The 19,279-nt window shown below is 50.2% G+C and overlaps 8 protein-coding genes across 8 annotated transcripts; 3 read left to right on the forward strand and 5 right to left on the reverse strand.

Annotated features, from left to right (window-relative positions):
* Nucleotides 1–732: 732 nt before the first annotated feature.
* F5B22DRAFT_618998 (uncharacterized protein) lies at nucleotides 733–1,787 on the forward strand (the record flags this gene model as incomplete). The annotated part of the gene is made up of 2 exons (XM_047975757.1): nucleotides 733–891; nucleotides 967–1,787. 2 exons carry the CDS (start codon nucleotides 733–735, stop codon nucleotides 1,663–1,665), a joined length of 858 nt encoding a protein of 285 aa, XP_047827826.1. The 3' UTR covers nucleotides 1,666–1,787.
* On the reverse strand, nucleotides 1,788–3,913 carry F5B22DRAFT_618999 (succinyl-CoA:3-ketoacid-coenzyme A transferase). The gene is made up of 4 exons (XM_047975758.1): nucleotides 3,634–3,913; nucleotides 3,256–3,528; nucleotides 2,956–3,139; nucleotides 1,788–2,814 (listed from the first exon to the last, which is right to left on the reverse strand). The coding sequence occupies exons 1-4, from the start codon at nucleotides 3,890–3,892 to the stop codon at nucleotides 1,938–1,940; spliced, it is 1,593 nt and encodes a 530-aa protein (XP_047827827.1). The 5' UTR covers nucleotides 3,893–3,913; the 3' UTR covers nucleotides 1,788–1,937.
* Nucleotides 3,914–4,934: 1,021 nt separating this feature from the next.
* F5B22DRAFT_638412 (uncharacterized protein) lies at nucleotides 4,935–7,493 on the reverse strand (the record flags this gene model as incomplete). Its single annotated transcript, XM_047977584.1, has 3 exons — nucleotides 4,935–5,542; nucleotides 5,592–7,287; nucleotides 7,353–7,493. The coding sequence occupies 3 exons, from the start codon at nucleotides 7,491–7,493 to the stop codon at nucleotides 4,935–4,937; spliced, it is 2,445 nt and encodes an 814-aa protein (XP_047827828.1).
* A 1,947-nt stretch (nucleotides 7,494–9,440) lies between these two features.
* On the forward strand, nucleotides 9,441–10,796 carry F5B22DRAFT_619004 (uncharacterized protein). Its single transcript, XM_047975759.1, has one exon. The coding sequence runs from the start codon at nucleotides 9,533–9,535 to the stop codon at nucleotides 10,673–10,675; it is 1,143 nt and encodes a 380-aa protein (XP_047827829.1). The 5' UTR covers nucleotides 9,441–9,532; the 3' UTR covers nucleotides 10,676–10,796.
* F5B22DRAFT_378579 (acetyltransferase) lies at nucleotides 10,752–11,791 on the reverse strand. Its single transcript, XM_047971243.1, has 3 exons — nucleotides 11,463–11,791; nucleotides 11,125–11,394; nucleotides 10,752–11,066 (listed from the first exon to the last, which is right to left on the reverse strand). The coding sequence occupies exons 1-3, from the start codon at nucleotides 11,503–11,505 to the stop codon at nucleotides 10,828–10,830; spliced, it is 552 nt and encodes a 183-aa protein (XP_047827830.1). The 5' UTR covers nucleotides 11,506–11,791; the 3' UTR covers nucleotides 10,752–10,827.
* F5B22DRAFT_378582 (uncharacterized protein) lies at nucleotides 11,792–13,550 on the reverse strand. The gene is made up of 3 exons (XM_047971244.1): nucleotides 12,676–13,550; nucleotides 12,535–12,594; nucleotides 11,792–12,455 (listed from the first exon to the last, which is right to left on the reverse strand). The coding sequence occupies exons 1-3, from the start codon at nucleotides 12,821–12,823 to the stop codon at nucleotides 12,079–12,081; spliced, it is 585 nt and encodes a 194-aa protein (XP_047827831.1). The 5' UTR covers nucleotides 12,824–13,550; the 3' UTR covers nucleotides 11,792–12,078.
* Nucleotides 13,551–15,501: 1,951 nt separating this feature from the next.
* Nucleotides 15,502–17,927, forward strand: F5B22DRAFT_378669 (major facilitator superfamily domain-containing protein). Its single transcript, XM_047971248.1, has 9 exons — nucleotides 15,502–15,849; nucleotides 15,945–15,982; nucleotides 16,056–16,100; nucleotides 16,167–16,225; nucleotides 16,317–16,385; nucleotides 16,465–16,674; nucleotides 16,735–16,794; nucleotides 16,860–17,114; nucleotides 17,191–17,927. Exons 1-9 carry the CDS (start codon nucleotides 15,698–15,700, stop codon nucleotides 17,776–17,778), a joined length of 1,476 nt encoding a protein of 491 aa, XP_047827832.1. The 5' UTR covers nucleotides 15,502–15,697; the 3' UTR covers nucleotides 17,779–17,927.
* Nucleotides 17,927–19,224, reverse strand: F5B22DRAFT_378640 (uncharacterized protein). Its single transcript, XM_047971247.1, has 4 exons — nucleotides 19,091–19,224; nucleotides 18,821–19,022; nucleotides 18,646–18,676; nucleotides 17,927–18,577 (listed from the first exon to the last, which is right to left on the reverse strand). The coding sequence occupies exons 1-4, from the start codon at nucleotides 19,115–19,117 to the stop codon at nucleotides 18,076–18,078; spliced, it is 762 nt and encodes a 253-aa protein (XP_047827833.1). The 5' UTR covers nucleotides 19,118–19,224; the 3' UTR covers nucleotides 17,927–18,075.
* Nucleotides 19,225–19,279: the final 55 nt, after the last annotated feature.

Raw genomic sequence — 19,279 nt, forward strand, 5'->3', positions numbered from 1 at the left:
TTATGATGATGCATGTTATGACGGTGTAGAATTCGCTACTCAGGCTTGCCACTTCTCCTCTGAAGAAGGCATTCTTCTGATTGTGTTCGAGTCTATGAGCACATATATGTACATATGCAGGTAGGTACTCATGAGGTACACAATGTGCATTTGCAGGTACTTGAATGTACAGATAGGTACGCATGTTTTATTGAGCCAGATACTCACCGATACTCTCTGAGCACTCACAGATAGCAGTTGTGCCTTCCAAGTTGTGGACTTAGGTACATTAGGTAGGTAGGTAGGTACTTACTTCAGAATCACATACCTTTGGAAGGAACTCCCTCCACATAGCATGAGAAAAGTGAAGCTTGAAGATTTCACCTACAATTATTGTTATACGAAATGTTATACAAAAGACAGGTAAATATGGATAGTTGAGCTAGCTTTGAACCATTCACCATTCTCTAACTAGGTACCTAGGTAATGGTATATTTACAGGGATCCACGCCGGCAGTAAAACGGCCGAACGCCCCGCCAATTCCCTTGACATTGTCCATGATCCACCTCGGAATCTAGCAGCGTTCCCTTTCAATTCATTCGATCATCGACGACGATTATTGGAGCATGACATACTTCAAGAATTGACAGTCAAGACAACGCAACCAAGGTGCACGAGAAGCACACACGACTAGAGCATCCCATTTCTGGCACGGGAATCACACTCCTATCAAACTCTAGATACCGCCCTACATGACGAAGCTATCCGACGCCGTCAAGGCCCTCGTCAACGCCGCCCATGCAAAGCCAGGCCACACTCGCGCCGCTGCCCGCGTGAAGCCCGCTCTCGAGCGCTTTGCAAGCGATGCGCAAGAGAAGAGGGTCGGGGTTCTGCCCTGGGTCACGCTCTCGGTATGACAGTCACTTCACCCTTGCATCACCTTGCCTTGCCTTCCATCTTTGCTCACAATCCCGATCCCCGCACAGACAGCCGTCTCGGCAACAATGAACTGTCCCGAGGCAATGACACAAATCTACCACCTCGCCAACGCATCCCCGCACCAACCTAGGCGCACGGCCGTCCAAATCGCCGAATTAATCCGCGAAGTCGGGCTGAAGTGCATCTCGTTCAACGGGATCCCGCGCACCATAAACACGCTCGGCGAGTTCCACGCCAGTCTCCCGTCCGAAGTTACGTCCGCGCTCTCCACGACGCCCACCCGCGAATTTACGCCTTCTAATCTCGAACGCCGCAAACTCGACGGCCTGGTGCTCTGGGACAGCGTGTACTACGGCTTCGAGCGGAAATTGCAAGCCAAGCTCGCCAAGTCGCATCCGGACCTGCCCGTGCATATCCTCGATGCCCATTACGCGCATTTACTCTCGAATCCGCCTATGGAGTGGCCGCTGCCCGTGGGGAGAGTGCTCACGTCGCTTGTGGCTATCGCTTGTTTGCGCGCGCAGACGGGTGTTGGGCCGCAGGTCCTGTCGCATGTGTTTGGGCTGAGGAAGGCGTACGAGCTGGAGGATGCGTATGCTGAGGACGAGAGACATATTGACGGTGGGAAGTGGCTTGCTACTGATGATGGGAATCTGTGGTTGTTGGAGAGCGTGGATAAGTTAATTCATGCGATTGGGGGTGGCGAGGGGACGACTTTTGCCCCTGGGTTTCGGCCCAAGTTGTGATGTTGAGGGGTCCTGGAATAACAAGAGTTTTCGTATGAATGACTTTTGTGTACATATGCCTGTACATATACAACGGGGAATTGCAATATATAATCAAATAGACTGACGACTTGATTCCGTAGTGGTTGAGCCTGTGGTGATGATATGATGTATGATATCTAATTCCAAGATGTAGTAATATGGTATATATACAACATAAAGATCTTCATATTACAATATAACGCCCCAAGTAAGCGAAAAGACGAGCGAAACAAAACACACCACTCTAAATATTAGAAAGTGCCCAAATCCTCCGCAACAGAAAACTCAGCATCCGTCTTCGCCCTCACAGTCTCTACATCCACACCTTCAGCGACCTCCGTCAGCGTGAGCCCGCCCTTGCTCCGATCGACCTGGAACACAGCGAGATCGGTAATGATCGTGCTGACGACGCCCTTGCCCGTCAAAGGCAACTTGCAGTCCTGCACGATCTTGCTGCGGCCGTTCTTGTCGACGTGCTCCGTGGCCACGACGACCTTGGTCTGGTCCGGGTTCGACACGAGGTCCATGGCGCCTCCCATGCCCTTGAACACCTTGCCCGGAATCATGTAGTTGGCGAGATCGCCCGAGGCAGATACCTGGAAGGCGCCCAGGATCGACACGTCGACGTGGCCGCCGCGGATCATGGCGAACGATTCCGCCGAGTCGAATGTTGATGCGCCGGGTATGAGCGTCACTGTCTCCTTGCCTGCGTTGACAAGATCGGGATCCGCCTCCTCTTCCGAGGATGGGTACGGTCCCATGCCCAGGAGGCCGTTCTCCGACTGCAGCCATACGTTTGCGTTCTCTGGCAGATATGACGCCGCGAGCGTCGGGATGCCCACGCCCAGGTTGACGTAATACCCGTCCTTGAGTTCCTTTGCAGCTCTCTTGGCGATGCGTGATCTAGAGTCTTCCGTCTGTTTCTTGGAGCTGCTGTCCGATTTTGGCGCTAGTTTGACCACTTCGGCTGTCTTGGGCGCTGTGGCCGGGACGATCCGGTCAATGAAGATACCTGGTAGATCCACGATGTCCGGGTCGATTGAGCCTACTGGGACGATGTTCTCGGCTTCGACAATGGCCAGACGTGCCGCCTTGGCCATGAGGGGCGCGTAAGTCTTGGTTGTGTATCTGTTTCACATAGGTTGGTGAGCATTAAGTCTCAAAAAAATGAAACCGTAAACAAACCCGCCTTCCTATCTCATTTAAATAAGGGAATTTGATCACTTGTTCACATGTGAGGTGGTGGTATGGTAAGTTTGGGTTACTGACTTGAAAACGCAATTGCCCGCTTCGTCGACCTTCCACGCCCGCAGTATCGCCACATCGCCCGGTAGGGCCGTCTCCATTACATACGACTTGCCGTTGAATATCCTCGTCTCACGCGGTCGCCCCTTTTCTAACACGGCCTCGGGCGTGAACCGCATGGGTATCTCACCCGTTTCTATGAATGTTTCTGTACTCATTCACTCATCATTAGCTGATCAGGCTTTTTTTTTTACCCCACTATGCGACCCCAAGTTCCCAAGATGAAAAAGAAGGAGAAGAGAGAGAATACAAGACAGAACGTACTTCCACCGGTAGCAGTATAAAACGCAGGAATTCCAGCACCAGCAGCACGTAAGCGCTCGGCGAGTGTGCCCTGCGGACATAACTCGACGGCGATCTTGCCCGTCAGATACTGCTTCTCCAGCGACTTGTTAGATCCCAGATACGAGAGAACGATGCGGTCGAGCTGCCCGTTCTCCGTCAGTAGCGCGAGGCCCTTGGAGCCAGCTCCGGCATTATTGGACACGGCCGTCAACTTCTTGAGGCCCTTTTTGTGAATAGCTTGAATGAGAGTTTCTGTGCCGAGCGTCAGCTAGCTTGTCTGATTGATAGAGAAATAGAGCATATGGGACAAAAATGAAAATTAAAATCAAGGAATAAGTAGGCTCAGAGTTCCCGTACCAGCTACCCCGCATAAGCCAAAGCCAGCACTGAGAATGACCTGACCATCTTGGACGTCGGCGATGGCCTCATCAGCCGAATTAAAGACTTTCGAGGCTCGCTTTGTCGCCGGGCGCTTGTCAATTGAGTAGTAGAGGCGCTGAGATAATAACGGCGATGGTATGGGCTTAGCATGCCGTCGTCGCGTTGTAGGTGCCACCCAGCGGTAGGAGATGCGAACAGGAGCAGCACGCAGGAATACATCGTGCCATTGCGCCATGATGCCGATGTCGCAAATCGCGAAGGAAGGAAGGAAGAAAGAAAGAAAGAAAGAAAGACAAAAGAATAAAATTAAATAAAAAGAAGGTAAATGTATCACGGTGAGTACGCCTCTGAAGGGCCGCGTTCGCAACCTCTGGCTCTCTATATGCGCCGACAACCTGAGACTTACAGCTAACCTACCTACGTCACGACATGCCCGTCGTTAGAAAGTGCCTAGAACGGCCTAGCTTAGAGGGAGGCGGGGGTAAATCAACCGCCGAGCTATTAAGAGTCCACTAAGTAGGTAGGTAAGTTACAGTGCATTAGGTAAGTGTGCAGTAAGTTATGTGTGGAATGGAAGAAGTACATCACATATTCCCTTTCTCTCAATGCATTCAAGTAAATAAACCCAATTTTTAGAGTGCTTAATAGTATGCAGTACAACGCTCATATTCTAAATTTCTACGATAAATCAATCGGGTGGTGGTTTCGAGTAAGTATATCATTGTATCTAGCTTCGCTTGGTTATTCCGTTGTCGCTCATGCTCTTCAGGCCAAATACGTGGTAGAACACGAGCACATACTTATTAATTTATACGTAAAAGAATAAAAATTAAAAATAAAATAAAATAAAGTGACCTGGGTCAGTAACACAGTAGAAAAAGCCCGGCTGGTCTTCCAATAATCTCAAGAATTCATAGGTATAATGATAATGATAATGCTTTACCTCTTCCCAAAGCTTTACCTTATCAATTACCCGAACACAACACAGAAAAAGCAAAACACACGAAGTTGGAAAAACAGTACACATATATCAATAGATGCCTATGCCAGTGCAATAAAATGACAAATGCCGCCGTCCAAACCATCCCATCCGACAACACCATCCAAACACCACCTAGGTATTTATTTCTAGCAGAGACGGGCCGTGCAAATGGTACAAAAAAATAAATCTGCATATCTAGGCGGTACCAATAACAACAAAACCTAGACAGATAGACAAGAACAAAGAGGGGGAGGAGAAACGCCAGATGCAAATTGAATCATGGTCATTCATTCATTCACGCCATTGTGTCAATGCCCCCGAGGAATCTCCTGACCCGGCCAAAATCGAGTTCGCCCTTTTCGCTCTCGACGGCCCGTACGAGGTTGTCCAGGGCCGTGTCCACTTCATTCTCCGGTGTTCCCGTGCACAAGGTCACGAGCCTGCGGTACTTGATTTCAATGTCTTTGCTACGGCTCTTGAGTGACGCCACGCCAGTTCTCGTCAGCTCGGTGCGGTTCTTGAGCGCCTGTATCCGAGCCCGCAGGACCGTGGCGCTAGGTATCGACCCATCATCCCTCCGTTCTCCGTTACTGCCGAGCTCGGGGAGGGATTGGAGCCCAGCCTCCCAAGATAGGCTGCTCTCGTCGAGTGGCCCTTGGTTTTGCTCGATCTTGGCAAGACGTTTCTGTTCTTCCTCCCGGCCTCGTGTCAGGTTGAACACCTTTTGCCGAGTGTAGGATTGCGATTTGGCCGCCGCCTGTAATGACTCGAGGGTTCTTCGAGCATCGTGGAGTTGTGTAGATGTGGACCGTAATGTAGCGTGCAGCGAGTCGAGATCCGTTTGTTTCTTTTTGACTTCTGCTTGGAAACCATTCGATGTTTCATTGAGGAGATGCGTGATGGCTGGTCAAGGTCAGTACAAGTCCTATCAAAGAAATCACATGATACCTACAAGTAATGATATCGTCGCTGCTCTCGCGGCTCATGTTGCCGCTTCCAACGGCTTTAGTGACGCTACCATCTGCTACATCGCCATTTAAGCCATTAATTCCGTTTGTGCCACTTATGCCGTTTGTGCCGTTATCAACACCCTCACTACCTACTCCAAAGTCAGATGGTCGTAATCCGGCTGCATTAGCAATACTTGGATCTGCTCCAACTTCGAGCAACTGTGATATAATGCTTCTATTGCCCACGCGGGAGGCGATACCGAGGGCCGTGTCGCCTGACTTATCTTGTGCATTGACAATCTCGCTCATGAATCGGCCTATGCTCATTTTTGGCGCGGCACCGTTCGCTACTGTAGTCTGACTACTAGGAGCACTCCCATGCCTCACCACCCATTCAAGAAGGCTCTCCAGATAGTATCTGCTAGAGTGGCTACGGCCTTTAACGGCGCTGGACAAGGCGATGTGATGCACGACAGTGCGTCCCCGCTTGTCTCGGATATCAATGGTGTTGCCCAAGACGTCAAGCAGCTCAGGAAATGATACTTGTTCTGAGTTGTTGGTGACCGCCGAAGCTCGCATCAAGGCTGTTTCGCCAGAAGCGTTTACCCTGGAGGGATTTGCACCCGCTGAAATCAGAGCGCGTAGTAGTGGCATGCGAGCTAACGTTGCGGCCCAATGTAAGGCAGTGTTGCTGGAGGCGTCAATAGGCGAATCAAGATCAACAGCGCTTAATGACTGAAGAGCCTCCATTGGTACGTAGTCTACGTCATTTGTCCCTTTATCCATGAATAAGCTCATGAGTAAACTACGCTTGCGCTCAGCCTCTGGGGAGAGGTCAAAAGGTAAAGGAGGGAGAAAATTTGCGTCCGGATCATGAGTATTTATGCCGGCCTGGACGTATACAAATGATTCGTTTGGCTCTGTGGGTGATCCTGGATAATCGTTGGCGTACATCTCCATGGATTGCGAAGCATATCCAAAGCTTTCGGAAGGTGTAGCAATGCGCTGGCGTTTACGTGGTGGTTCATCTCCCGTTATTATCTGCGTAGGTTGCGTGGAGTATACCGGGTCCATGCTTTGCCCGTAGTCGGAAGCAAAGCTCTGCTGTGAGTTGGCTGGGAAATCGTCCACATTCTGCGATGAGGGCTGGCGACTAAAGCTCGGCGGCCTCGTCAGCCCGGCCGGTCCATTACGACTCCTCGGACCAGGCGAATCAAACCGGGCCTTGCTGATAGCAGCGACCGCGTTGGACGCCGTACTTGATATATTCTTGAAAAAAGTACCCGACAGACCGTTCGAGCGCCCATCATTGCCAGCACTGTACATGCGTTTCCTCTGAGCGGCCATAGCCTGCTCTTTTGTAGGGGTGTTTAGGTCGCCACGACCGGCAATGCCACCATCTTGTCCCATATCGTAGGTTAGGAGTGGACGTAATAGCTCCTCAACATGATATTGTTTGCACACTTCCACGCCCCGCTCGAAGCAAATCCATGTGCCTTGGTATTTTCCGTAACCCCCCTGAACTTTTTCGTGTTCGCCCGTCTGAATCTCTTTTTCCAGGATCTTGGTACGTTTTCCCTTATCTATCCGGGCAACCTTTAGTATTTGTGTCGCATTAAGCCAACTGTCATTGCGACGGCGCATAACGGCCACGTTATTGACCTCCATTTCGTAAACATCGACACCGGAATATACGGCCTAACGAACAGGGGTTAATGCGCTGACGGAGTAATAAGGCAGATGAAAAAGGGCATGGGACTGACCGAGTATATAATGCGTGGTTGCTCCCGCGGGTTGCCCCTAGGGTGATCAGGCAGTTGATGCCGAGAAAATTGGGATTGTGACTGGGGTTGACTCATGGTGAAAGATTGCTGAGAAGAGGGTTGCGACTGTGATTGAGACATGGCGAGGTCTCTGCCGGCAGCATCGAAGCTGCTACTCCGACCAGCAGTGATATGGTTGGGTGGAGGTATCGAGGAGAAGGATCGCTGGAGGGTACCAGAGGCGGGTAGATGAGATGAGGACGAAGGCCCTATGGCAGTCCCTGTGGTAGTTATCGGGTTATGGTTTGCAGTTTGCTGCTGACGGGCTGTAACAATGGTCGACGCCATACATGGACGTCAATGTCGCCGGAGAAATCGCTCAATGGGGCGGAGAGAAGGCGAGGGCAACAATGGTAAGGGGGTGGTTGTACGAGTTGTTATTAGAGTCGGGTGCGACGGCGACTGTGGTTACGCCCGGAGCAACATCCGCGAGAATAGTATGACACTCTGTAGTCGAAGATTGTGATAGGAGCAGTAGATCTCGCCGTCGTCTCTACTACTTGGTGTTGCTTGTAAAGAGCTGGCGTATCCGACTAGATCAGGTCTAAGAGGAAGACGAGGCGAGGGAGGCGCACAAGACAGAGAGGCTGTCGAGTCGAAACAGAAGAATCGGTAATTGGCTCGAGCGAGTGAGACGGAGAGACAGACAGACAGACAATTAGAGGCGCAGTAGGACAGGCAGCGCATGCACATCTACGGATAGAATACTAGCCAAAAGCATGAAGTTAGGATGAAGACCCAGGCAAATAGTGTCGGCAGGCAAAGAAACTAGGGTATGGGAAGCCACGAAGGTACTTACCTATCTAGGGTATTTGTGGAAGACGACCTGGCTCGCTTGTACCAAGATGGGGGAATAGACTGTGGTGGATTGCGACAAGTCGGAGAACAGCCAAGGTGGATGACAATTGGGGCTGAAATGAAGAAGAGACAGATAAAAGAGATAAGAGTTACACCTGGACTTAGAGTATGGGCAAGTGTAAGGATAAGGGAGAGGGTGAGAGTGAGGTGAGCTAAGGTGAGCCAAGGTTAGCACATGGCAAAGAGGCAGCGCACTCGTGTGGAATGATAGCAGCCCCTAGACGATGTAATGCCTAGGTAGGTAGATAGATAGATAGATCTACGGAAGTGCGAAGAGGGCCGACCAAAAATAGATATGTCCAACATGAAAATACGTGGGTATGTAGAGTAGCAGTAGCAGAGAGAAAGGGAAAGCTCAGATGACAAGGAGATGAGATGATGTACAAAGGTGGAAGGATTAACCTCGAGCTTCTAGCAAGTAAGTATCTACCGTACCTAATCTGTAGTCTGTAGTCTGTAGGTAACCAAGCAAGCAAGCACTTTGCTTCATACACACAGGCTTGTGTGGTCGTCGGCAGTCTTGGAGGAGCCAGTCTTTTCGCAATCTTGGCACGGTCGATTCAATTAAAGAGCGAGGATTGGGAATAGTGTAGGCCAGGGCATGGACGTGTCACTTTCGTGTGTTTCGTGTGGGCGGCGCGTTCAGAGCGTGGAGGGGACGCGTTGAGCTTCACGGACTCGGTCACGGACCTGGTCAGACCTGGTCTTTGGGGGCCCTTTTCTTGTGTCGGTCCTGGTCTGGAGTTGGTCGCGGGCACGGGGCAGATACGGGAGATGATTGACTGATCAGCTCTGATCAGAGGTAGGGATTCCCAGCAACGGAGCAGACGGTGGTGCAAGGGCAATGGCATTACATCGGCTAACCTAAAGGGATAAAGTCCCTGGCTGGAAAAAGACGCGACAGCCCCCAAAAAGAGAGAACCCGTGGAGCGTCGAGGGTTGCTGCAAGCGAGCGTTGCGTGCGTGGGCGCGTGGATTGTGGAGGACGTGGGCGCGTAAGTAGATTCTGCAAGATTAATTGGCTGCTACCTACCTAGGCAAGTATGTAAGTACCGAGGCGCATATTTCTACCGAGTAAGCTGCCCGATCTAGCCTAGCTTGATGATCTTCTGGGTTAGATCATGGGAAAAGAATGGTCCATGCTTTTTACTATGTACCTAGGTACATTCAACGACTACGACTGAGACTGAGACGAGATACATCGTGAAAAATGTGCCTCGATCTCGGACGCACGGAGCTCTACATCTCGGCCTTCACGAGCAATGCCGCTTCAAATTCCCCATCCCAAGACCCCTCTTCACCTCTACCGGCATCTTCTCCGCGAGTCCACCTATCTCCCGGCTCTATGCCGGCCCTGGGTCGCCTGGCGCATCCAACAGAGATTCCGTGACTGTCGTGATAAGCAACCTGCGACCACCAGTATCAATAAGGCCCATACCTCGCTCCGTTATCTGCGCTCCGCCAATGCTGGCAATATCCACCGCATCGAGCGCCTCTGCTTCATGGCCACCGGCCGAGTTGGCAAGCGCCGCCGTATCCTCACCTCTTCCCAGCTCGCCCGGGCCCCTCCTACCGATACCACCGCGCTAGAGCAATCCCGTGTCCAAAATGTCGTCACCTCTTCCCCGTCCAATGGCGCACCCGGTGTCACCAGTGCTTCCGCTACGCCTACCAGCCACGATTGGCTTGAGAATTGGTCAATCGACATGATCGAGGCCCTCGCTCGGTCCCAAGTTTCCCAGCAAGCCCGCGACTGGCCCCAAAACATGCGTCGCGCCCTCGATACCAGGCACATCACGACCGGTACCAATTGCTTCGGCCAACCCTACGGCCGTAAACTGGTTCGGAACAAGCTGAAGAAACACTGGGCCAGCGTCCTTAAGCAAATCTTACCTCCGCTACCTCGCGGTGAATGGGATCACCTGGCTGCCCTAGTCCAAGCTCAGCCGAGCACCGACGAGCTGAAAATACCCTCGAGGAGGCCCGTCGCACGGCCCGTTCAAGGCCATAGTCTTGCCTCTATGAGTGAGCCTTGGGATTGGACCCAACACGTCCTCAAACCAGCACGTGTTATAGAGAGGGGAAGCAGCCGCAAGCAGAAGTCTCTCACTGGTAAGGAGGACCAGGACCCTCGCGGCCATGGCAACCCCATAGGTGTTCGAGTCATTAGTCCCCGGGTGCTCCAGCGCCTATACGCCCGTATCTGGAATATGTCGCCCCTCATGGAAAAGAAACCCGGAATGCAGAAGTGGTCTGTGTCTTGGGGGAAGGAGGAGGATAGAATCTCAGCACCATCGCCTAGAGATCTCTTTTTCTTTGAAGGTGTCGCAAATGACGGAAGCCTACTGAACGGGGGGAAACAGTCATCGACAAGTAAACAACATCGAGAAGTTAAGGGCGGCTAAAGATATCTATGCTACTGCTGTCGTACATGATCTTAACGTCAACCCCCTCCCCCCCTTCCCCCTCGATTGAACACTGCCGAGGTTTATACTGGGTAATCTATGGCTTGTCCTGACTGTCTGTATCGTGTACAAAATGTTTCGTTCACATCAGCCTAGTCCAACAGGGAAGCCAGTTTGGTCAGGCCTTCACGGTCAACACGCATACCAACCCACTCGTTCATGGCTGTGGCACCGATAGACTCGTAGAATTTGATGCTCGGCTCATTCCACTTCAGCACACTCCAGTCCAGCCGCCCACCACCCATGGCAACAACTTCCTTGGCCAGCTCCACGAGCAGCCTCTTGCCATACCCCTTCTTTCTTTCCGTTGAGCGTACAAACAAGTCCTCAACTGGCCGATCTAGGTGTTAGCATTCGTCCTTTTGAAAGAGGACATCCAGGTAGCTCACGGTAAATACCGGCCTTGGCGCGCCAAGTGCTGTAGTTGTAGAAGTACAAGGCCATGCCCGAGGGCTCGTCCTTCTCGTTAAAGAGTATGAGGCAGCGTGAGGGCCGCGTGGGCGTTATAGGCTCCGTGTTGGGCGCGGCTGTGGAAGACTCAACACCATCAGGCGCAAATGCTATTGTGGCATCTAGCGAGGCCTCGGTGGCCTCGACAGCATCCAACTCATGTTCATAGTCGGCCAACTCGCGAATCATCTGCAAGATGGATGGTATATCTGGGGCCAAGGCAGTGGTATCAATATCTGTCACGCAGATGGAGTCCCGATCGGGGGCGTGCGAATACCTTCCCGGCGCGCGTGCCGAACATGACAATTAGCATGCGCCATCGTATAATAGTGTGTCTAGTATGAGCGCGTAGGTACAGTATGGTGTAGGCTAGATTAATACCGAAGACGTGGCCTGAGATGTTCAAAGCCTTGCTAGAGAGCAGTATGAATGGGGAGGTGAGTAAGTGACAAAGTACAGCACTGGCTCAATTATATTCGAGCTCTCTACGCCCTTCTCTCGACTTGCGGGACGGAAGGGGATAGATTCTTCGGGCGCCGCACGAGTCGGTCGACCGACTCCGCCGTTACCGGATTCCACCCCACCAGAGGCGGGTCTGCATTGACCGAGGTAACCACTCACCGATGTTAAATCACAAAATACTGTAGTTTATTTCAAACTGGAATATAGATGAAGGAAGAAGGGGAAAAGAAAGAAAGAAAGAAAAGCAGAACCGAAAATAGGCCTGATGCCTTCCAATTTCCCAGCTATATTGAGTTTCGATTCTATCAGTTTTGAATGAGACGCTGGTTTTATCATTCATTATTCATATACATTCATCACCTGTAATTAAACGACCGCCTGTGCCATCAAGATCCATCTCACCATTTCTACCTACCTGCCTACCTACCTGATTACGCTTGAAGCCACATCCCAACATCATCTTCCAAATCGCGAAATGGCCTCGCAGGCGGCACCTTTCTCAGCGTAACAGCTACATGGCCATCGCCCGTGGTATTCCACTGCAAGGACCACACCTTCTCATACCGCGTCGGCACCGCATACCACAGACTACGCAGATTATTATCCCCGCTGCTCGCGTGCAGCATCGTTGCGCCGTAGAATATGAATCCAGACGTGTCCATGTCTGTGTCAGGCTCTAGCGTGAAGCCGACGTCGTGCGATGGGGATCGCGCGGCCGGGATGTAGAATGCTTTGTTCGACCATGACGGGGGAGAGGATCCTCCCTCCGGATTGGCGATTAATTCGTTATTGGGACCCCATTTGTTGACTGTGCATTCGCGCATGAGATAAGATTGACCATCTACATGGAAGAGCAACCTAAAGCTGGGCAGAAGGCTCGGACTTACACAAGACACTAGCGGCTTCTTCGTCATCTATTTGCGTCTGGTTGCCGATGAAAGCCAGCTCTGTGGAAATATCGATCAGTCATTCGACCTGTTGCCTTAGCTGGAGTACACGGTAGATAGATATTCCCGTTTTGGGCTAACCGTTGGAATAGAAGACCCGGGCGCCGCTGATCCCGGGCCCGTAAGCGTAGAGCCCGAAGGGGTCGATGGGCGTGGCGGCGCCTACGAGTACTCTCGTTGCCTGCAGTAGAATGCATGAGAGCAGGCGCCACATCTGATGGCTGAACATTCTGATAAGTATTGCCTGAGATATTCGATGATGATGATATGTTTGTTCAGTGCAAGATGGAAGAGGGAGAATAGTGTCTGCCAGGTATACAGCTTGTGTGGTGATCGTAAGAAGCGCGATAGTCTCTGAAGCTCCATAGCCTCGTCGCCGTCGAAGTTCTACGGATGAGCAGAAGATGACATGTAACTTAGTCAGGAACCGATCTTGTAAGTACTTTGTTATGGGGGGTGGCTGGATCGCAACCCCACACAGCTCGAAGGGGTTGTCGAACAAGGGTGCTCAGCTGTAGCAGCGCGTAGCCACCCCCAATAAGTAGCCCGCACACGGAGGAGGCAATACAACCTCAAACCTTCTCAAGGGCGTCGCTATCTCTTAACTGCTGGGGGCCCATTCGCGCAAACAAGTTCGATGTCTGGCGTTAACATTGTTACGGGGCGTGCATATCCTGGAAGCAAGTAGATTTTATTCTACTCGCCCAAGCACGCTGTGTTCAGCTTCATGCTAAGACCGTTGAAAAAAAGAACTATTTGTGTATGCTAGTACGATTAGCCTTGATGAACTTCTTGTGATATTGGGTAACGCCCTATGATAGTTTAATTGCTCGCTATTGTGAGTTTATTTGATCAGTTTACTAGCAAGTGCTGTAGAGAAGTTGAGTGTTAGTTTCGAGTAACTATAAATACTGTTTTATATTATCAGCAGATACCGTTCCTTCTCAGTTCCTCAGCAATTCCTCTTGCTCAGTACGATTAGATAGCCGTCATTTGCTGAAGCTTCTCGGGCGTGCCTTAAACTGCCTAGAGATCAGAAATATAACTATGCAGTTGGCATAAGACTGGTGTTAAGATCAAGAGTAAAACAACAGTCTTCGTCATGCATTGTCACTACCTGTCTGCTGTAAGCGTCCAATCCGGATCGATTTTCAGAACAGTTTTATCAGAGCTTGGGTCGACACATGGCATTAGTCATGTTAGCTGTACAATGAGCTCTTATAGCTGCCAGTCAGACCAGTGTTCATGTCCTCCGAGGTCCGCCGGCATGTCTTACCTTAGCGAGGGCCGAATACCGGTAGCTTCAAATTCGATGAGTTCGTGGTTCTCTGAGACTGGGTCTCATTGGGCTTTGAATACTACATGTTAAACGCATACAACATGTGCATGTGTAACGGTGTTTCCTTTGTTGAACCAAAAGTTTCATTAAGTTATGACATTTACTTGTATATCCATTTACGTTTATAAGATAAACAGTATGACTATCATGCTACCTGAACCTAGATCTCAAGAAACATTACGCGACGGGAATATCGTTGGCGGTATAAAAAATCAGTTATACCAAAGAGTTTGACCTAAAACCAGTGTGTAATTGATACCTATTCAAAGTCGCATATGGAGCCAATGCCAATGCTCGTATTGTAAATCTCATGCACATCTTTTTGTAATTCCTTCAGCTCGGGCTACTGGAGCTTGTGATACAGTGTATTGTTGATCGATTCGACGCCATATGCATTGCATCAAGGGATACATAAATTCAAATTATGAAAAGGGTTTAGTAGCTGCCAGTAGTTAAGCTTCGAGATTTGTTAAAATACTCAACATGAAAGCTATGAACGTCGGTAAGAACACATCTCAGTACTTTTAAGAGTGTCTGCATCCACGATAGCCGATTGCAAATCAAAATACGTCCGAGTGCTAAACGGAGCATATGTCGAAGCTGTAAACTAAGGGAGGTCATATTTTTAAGAATTCCTTACACCCGAACCAATCTGATTTTACTCATTCAGAGCCTAGCAACTCAGCGCATGCTGCCGAGCATTACAAAATTCATTTTCGGAGACGCTCGCAGACGATTTCCCCGTCATTCACTGCGGTAGATGCTTTCGCCAAGGAGTTTGTCGCACGTGCCTCTAGTCGGATGGCAATCTAGAGCCGCCACAATATCATAGGCATTAGTGCTTCCACCGTGCGAGATTCTAGAAGTTCTCAGCAGTCGTATGCGACGGCAGAAAGAACATCTTCATCACGCCTCGATGATGGACGGGTCGTCAGCGTACGGCTAATCCCTTGCAGCTCTGCCCATCACATCAAATGCTGGAATGCAGGTCTCGGTGACTTCTCGGACCGTCTCACAACACTATTCAATTCTCTCCCATATGAGACAGGGACTATTTCTTTTAGATTGTAGATGTATTGGCTATGGCTGACTTGGCCAGTCGGCGGGCGTCATTCGTACGACAGTCCTAAAATCATATCGTTACACAGCTTTATCATGACCACATGTCCCGTAGTTCAGGTAGCATCATGCTGTGTAGCCTTGCTCACAACAGCAACCCCCCTCCCCCGCATAACGATCTGACATACAGGGCCAGTGATAGTCTTGAAACAAGCTCAAGCTAATCATGACGCATAACATAAGTTGAGACACAGCAAGCACAGAGATACCAGTAGAATGGATAACAAAGCTACAGCTGAGACCTGCATGCATATTCTACAGCGTATTCTACGTAGTTAAGTCACATAGCGAAAGCAAGTGTGCATCGCAATCTAAATGTCGTGCTTACATCGCTGTCAAGGCGTGCTCTGGCCGGGCCCAATCACAAGCCGGATGAACCAATGCGATTTCCACGATCAGTTGTGGCGCTATGGAGTCCTCTTCAACTCGGAAAGGCAGCCGATCTTGCGACGCCATCGTGCCGGCAACCCACACAAAAGAAAGTCAAGCCCGCTTAATTGCGGACTATAAAGATTGAATGAGATATGTGATTTATTTGTGTCGGTGTTTCATCAACAATATTTACGTCTGCTGCTTACTCGGTTTCAGACGTAGAGTAATTACTTTTGGTTTTCGAGTGCGGATTGCTTTGTGAGAATTATTGTCATGATGGGGGAGATAGAGAGCGAGAAAGATCAGGCGGGGGTCGTCTCCCGGAGTCCTGATGATGCCTCGGTTTCACGGGAGTCGATTGGCCCTGCCATCAATGAGAGATCTCTGCTGCGAAAGATAGATGGCCATTTACTGCCTCCGGTTGCGTGAGTATTTCTCATTCAAATTCGCTGGTTGAATTGTTTTCGAGCGGGATCTTCATATGATATATACATTGATACTGATACCCTGGATCTTGCAGTATACTATACCTTCTCAGTTTCCTAGACCGCAGCAACGGTAAGATGAAGATCAACACTAAAAACAACTTGCTTGTGCGCAAACGACTAATCTGGTCAACCTTTTGCTTCAGTGGGAAATGCTAGAATTGAAGGTCTCCTTGACGATTTGAAAATGAGTAATTAATCCCATCGATGACCGCGAGATGCTTTGAGATCGGCTTTTCTGACGACGATACGTATAGGCGGGGATCACTATCTTATAGGACTCAGTCTCTATTTTGTCGGATATACTTTATTTGAGGTAAAGCAAAACTTTTCTGTCTCCGTCTTCTCATTGAAGTCAACTAGCTAGCTAAGTATTTAGCGCGAACCAAAAGGCTTACGGAGAATAGGTTCCATGCAACGTCGTCTTGAAGCGGACGAGTCCTAGAGTTTGGCTGCCAACTCTGACTATTGCATGGGTAGGTACTCCTGAATTCCTCTATACACATATGCTCACCTAACGGCCTTTCATAATTAACTTTCCTTCTTAACTCACAGGGCGTAGTCTCTACGCTGATGGGCATAGTGCATAACGAGGCGGGCTTTCTAGCAGCTAGATTCTTCCTCGGCGTAGCAGAGTCAGGCTTGTTCCCCGGTGTGACGTACTACTTCTCTATGTGGTACAAGAGAAAAGAGCGGCAGTACCGTGTAGCTCTTTTCTTCAGCGCGGCGTCACTGGCCGGTGCTTTTGGCGGCGCCCTTGCCTATGTGAGATTCTCCTTGCACTGCTCCCCCGATTTAGGCGTCCTGTGACTGATAATTTCTCAGGGAATTGGAAGACTGAAGGGTACGGTGTGGGAGAATGGATGGCATTGGATCTTCATACTTGTGCGTTTGATCCTTTCTATTTCTGAGACCCCTGGATTGGCAGCTTGACTAACGGCCGTGAGCAGGAGGGTATAGCGACGGTGGTCGTCGCCGCGATAGGATATATCTTTATACACAACTATCCACATACAAGTAAATTCCTCACGGACGACGAACGGAAATTCGTGCACCAGCGGCTCGCTTCGGACTGCGACGCAACGCACCAGGAAGCTTTCAGCTGGGACGGTGTAAAAGAGGCTCTTAAGGATCCCAAGTGCTGGCTTTATGGACTGGGATTTCACACGATGAGTCTCCCGCTATACACGCTGTCTTTATTCCTGGTACGTTTGAGTCGCGAGACGTAACATCTTACAGCTTCTTGACTACCCGTAGCTAATGAGTTATGAAACATTCTAGCCAACTATTATTAAAGATCTGGGTTACAAAGCTGCAACCGCACAACTGCTTACTGTGCCCCCATATGCCTTTGCGTTTAGCACGACGATTGCGGTCGCCGTGCTGTCGGAACGCTTGGGCAAGCGGGCTGTGTTCATTGGGAGCTCGGCTGTTTTCGCCGCCATCGGATATGCCATCTTGCTCGGTAATACTGATCCTGTCGCTCGACCCGGCCTGAGCTACGCCGCCGTATTCTTCGCTGCAGGTGGTATCTATCCCGCGACGGCGCTCGTTCTGTCGTGGCCTACCATTAACGTATCGGGCCAGACGAAGCGTGCGACTTCTACCGCCATGCAGATCAGCATCGGCAACCTCGGCGCCGTGTTAGGGACTCAGCTGTACCGGTCTCACGACGGGCCGCGATTCATCGTGGGACACTCGTTCGCGCTCGGCTACCTGCTCGCAAATACCATCGTCGTGACAAGTCTCGCCTTGCTCTTGAAGAAGGAAAATGAGCGACGTGCATCGGTAGCAGAGGAGGTGAAAGAAGTCGGGGAAATCCCGGACTGGAAGGGCGATTCTGATCCTAGATGGAGATTCGAGTACTAATAGGGTTAATGTCTGACCGACATTCCCACAGTACCTCGTCTGGGACAGTTCGGGCAATACAAAGTCTTGCGCAAGTCCCATTTTTGGGCTAAATAGATGTAGATGATACATATTACTCTTCTGCATATCGCAGCCCTCCATTTACATAGACGCTAATCCGAACAAAACCTATCATACAAAGGTCACCGTGTCTCTAGGTGGGTGAACGCCAGATCCTATCCAGTACATACATACTTACAAATATATGCCCTTTCGTAAGAGAGAACAAGAGGGATAGAAAAGAAAGACTCTTGCACCTCACTTTAAATCCAACCCAATCAGCCGTCTAATAGCGGAATTCTCATATATAGGCAACTCGCCAATCATGGCGATATCCTGAGCAGGACCAACCGCATGCTTACCCATAGCCATCTCAGTAAGGAACCGGCCAAGCGGCTGCGTAGGGCTGTGAAGACTGGGCAGTCCGACCTGGACAGGCTTGAGTAGGACAGGAGCGAGCATGCGGTACGCGAGCGGTCGCGTGGGAATATACGGCTGTATCGCCTCATGGGCGCTCGCATCGACCACGGCCGGGCGGGCGGAGCTGGTGTGTAGAAAGGGGTGTTTCTTGCGTAGTTCGGCGAGCGCGATCTCCGTCTCGCCCTTGACGCGGGCGAATATGGCTGAGAAACGGCCGGGCTCTTGTGTTGCGCCGTGGCCGGAGACGTAGACGAAGTTGAAGGGCTCGTTCTCGCGGGCCAGGTCTGAGAAGGCTTCGCCTGCGGCTAGTGCGTAGTCTTTGGTGATTTTGACGTAGTCCCTAGATACACGTATGAGTAATTGTATATTGCGGTATTCTAGGCGAATGAATGATTGATTATGACTCACTCTTTGCTGACTTGGGTTTGACTGATGCCCACTAAATAGTCAATAATTAGTTAGCGAGTGTATCACTCCTGTCTCCTACTTCCTACACCCTGCGTGAAGACCTCGCCTGGATCTGGGAATGCATCATTAAACTGGAGAGGGAGGCTAGTGAACGGTGAAATGAGGGTTGGCTTACATGCCCAGACACAACCTCGTGCGCCCCTGAGTTGATCAAGAATACTCTTGTCGTATTTGGCGAAGTCGTTGTGAATAATGACATTGATTCGAGGGTCTTTAGCATCCTCTGCCATTGGTACAGGCCGTCGACTCAGGATTGAGATTTTTGTGACGTCTTTCATCTTGATCATGGCATCTAAGACGCCAGATCCTACAAGACCCTAATAATATGTTAGGTTTACTTCGAAAAAGTCGGAGTGGAGGTACGATATGAAATGTTGGAACCTACCGTTGCCCCTGTGAGGATCAAATGCATTTTGCTCGTGTTTCAGTAAGATTTTTTTTGTTATGGTATGAGGAGTATGAAGGATATTAACAGATTGGAAGCTAATCTACTCTGGAAACGAATCTTATATGGAATGATTGCTGGATTTAAACAACCACTTCGAGGGTATTCGACATGGTCAACGCCAATGGC

The sequence above is a fragment of the Xylaria bambusicola genome (assembly GCF_022495145.1).
Source record: "Xylaria bambusicola strain CBS 139988 unplaced genomic scaffold F5B22scaffold_44, whole genome shotgun sequence".
NCBI lineage: Eukaryota > Fungi > Ascomycota > Sordariomycetes > Xylariales > Xylariaceae > Xylaria > Xylaria bambusicola.

Excerpts from the sequence above, each read along its gene's own strand:
- F5B22DRAFT_378579 (XM_047971243.1), bottom strand. The coding sequence starts at position 11,505 with ATGGCGCATGCTAATTGTCATGTTCGGCACGCGCGCCGGGAAG. Across the intron at positions 11,395-11,462 it reads TCGGCACGCGCGCCGGGAAG|ATATACCATCCATCTTGCAG; the intron begins GTATTCGCACGC and ends CCTTGGCCCCAG. Across the intron at positions 11,067-11,124 it reads CGCCAAGGCCGGTATTTACC|TTGAGGACTTGTTTGTACGC; the intron begins GTGAGCTACCTG and ends TAGATCGGCCAG.
- F5B22DRAFT_619004 (XM_047975759.1), top strand. The coding sequence starts at position 9,533 with ATGCCGCTTCAAATTCCCCATCCCAAGACCCCTCTTCACCTCTACCGG.
- F5B22DRAFT_378669 (XM_047971248.1), top strand. The coding sequence starts at position 15,698 with ATGATGGGGGAGATAGAGAGCGAGAAAGATCAGGCGGGGGTCGTCTCC. Across the intron at positions 15,850-15,944 it reads CATTTACTGCCTCCGGTTGC|TATACTATACCTTCTCAGTT; the intron begins GTGAGTATTTCT and ends TGGATCTTGCAG. Across the intron at positions 16,795-16,859 it reads GGCATTGGATCTTCATACTT|GAGGGTATAGCGACGGTGGT; the intron begins GTGCGTTTGATC and ends GGCCGTGAGCAG.
- F5B22DRAFT_618999 (XM_047975758.1), bottom strand. The coding sequence starts at position 3,892 with ATGGCGCAATGGCACGATGTATTCCTGCGTGCTGCTCCTGTTCGCATC. Across the intron at positions 3,529-3,633 it reads TGGCTTATGCGGGGTAGCTG|AAACTCTCATTCAAGCTATT; the intron begins GTACGGGAACTC and ends CGCTCGGCACAG. Across the intron at positions 3,140-3,255 it reads TTATACTGCTACCGGTGGAA|AAACATTCATAGAAACGGGT; the intron begins GTACGTTCTGTC and ends GAATGAGTACAG.
- F5B22DRAFT_378640 (XM_047971247.1), bottom strand. The coding sequence starts at position 19,117 with ATGCATTTGATCCTCACAGGGGCAACG. Across the intron at positions 18,677-18,820 it reads ACGAGGTTGTGTCTGGGCAT|TGGGCATCAGTCAAACCCAA; the intron begins GTAAGCCAACCC and ends TTGACTATTTAG. Across the intron at positions 18,578-18,645 it reads CAAACCCAAGTCAGCAAAGA|GGACTACGTCAAAATCACCA; the intron begins GTGAGTCATAAT and ends ACGTGTATCTAG.
- F5B22DRAFT_378582 (XM_047971244.1), bottom strand. The coding sequence starts at position 12,823 with ATGTTCAGCCATCAGATGTGGCGCCTGCTCTCATGCATTCTACTGCAG. Across the intron at positions 12,595-12,675 it reads CCGGGTCTTCTATTCCAACG|AGCTGGCTTTCATCGGCAAC; the intron begins GTTAGCCCAAAA and ends ATATTTCCACAG. Across the intron at positions 12,456-12,534 it reads AGAAGCCGCTAGTGTCTTGT|TCAACAAATGGGGTCCCAAT; the intron begins GTAAGTCCGAGC and ends GCGAATGCACAG.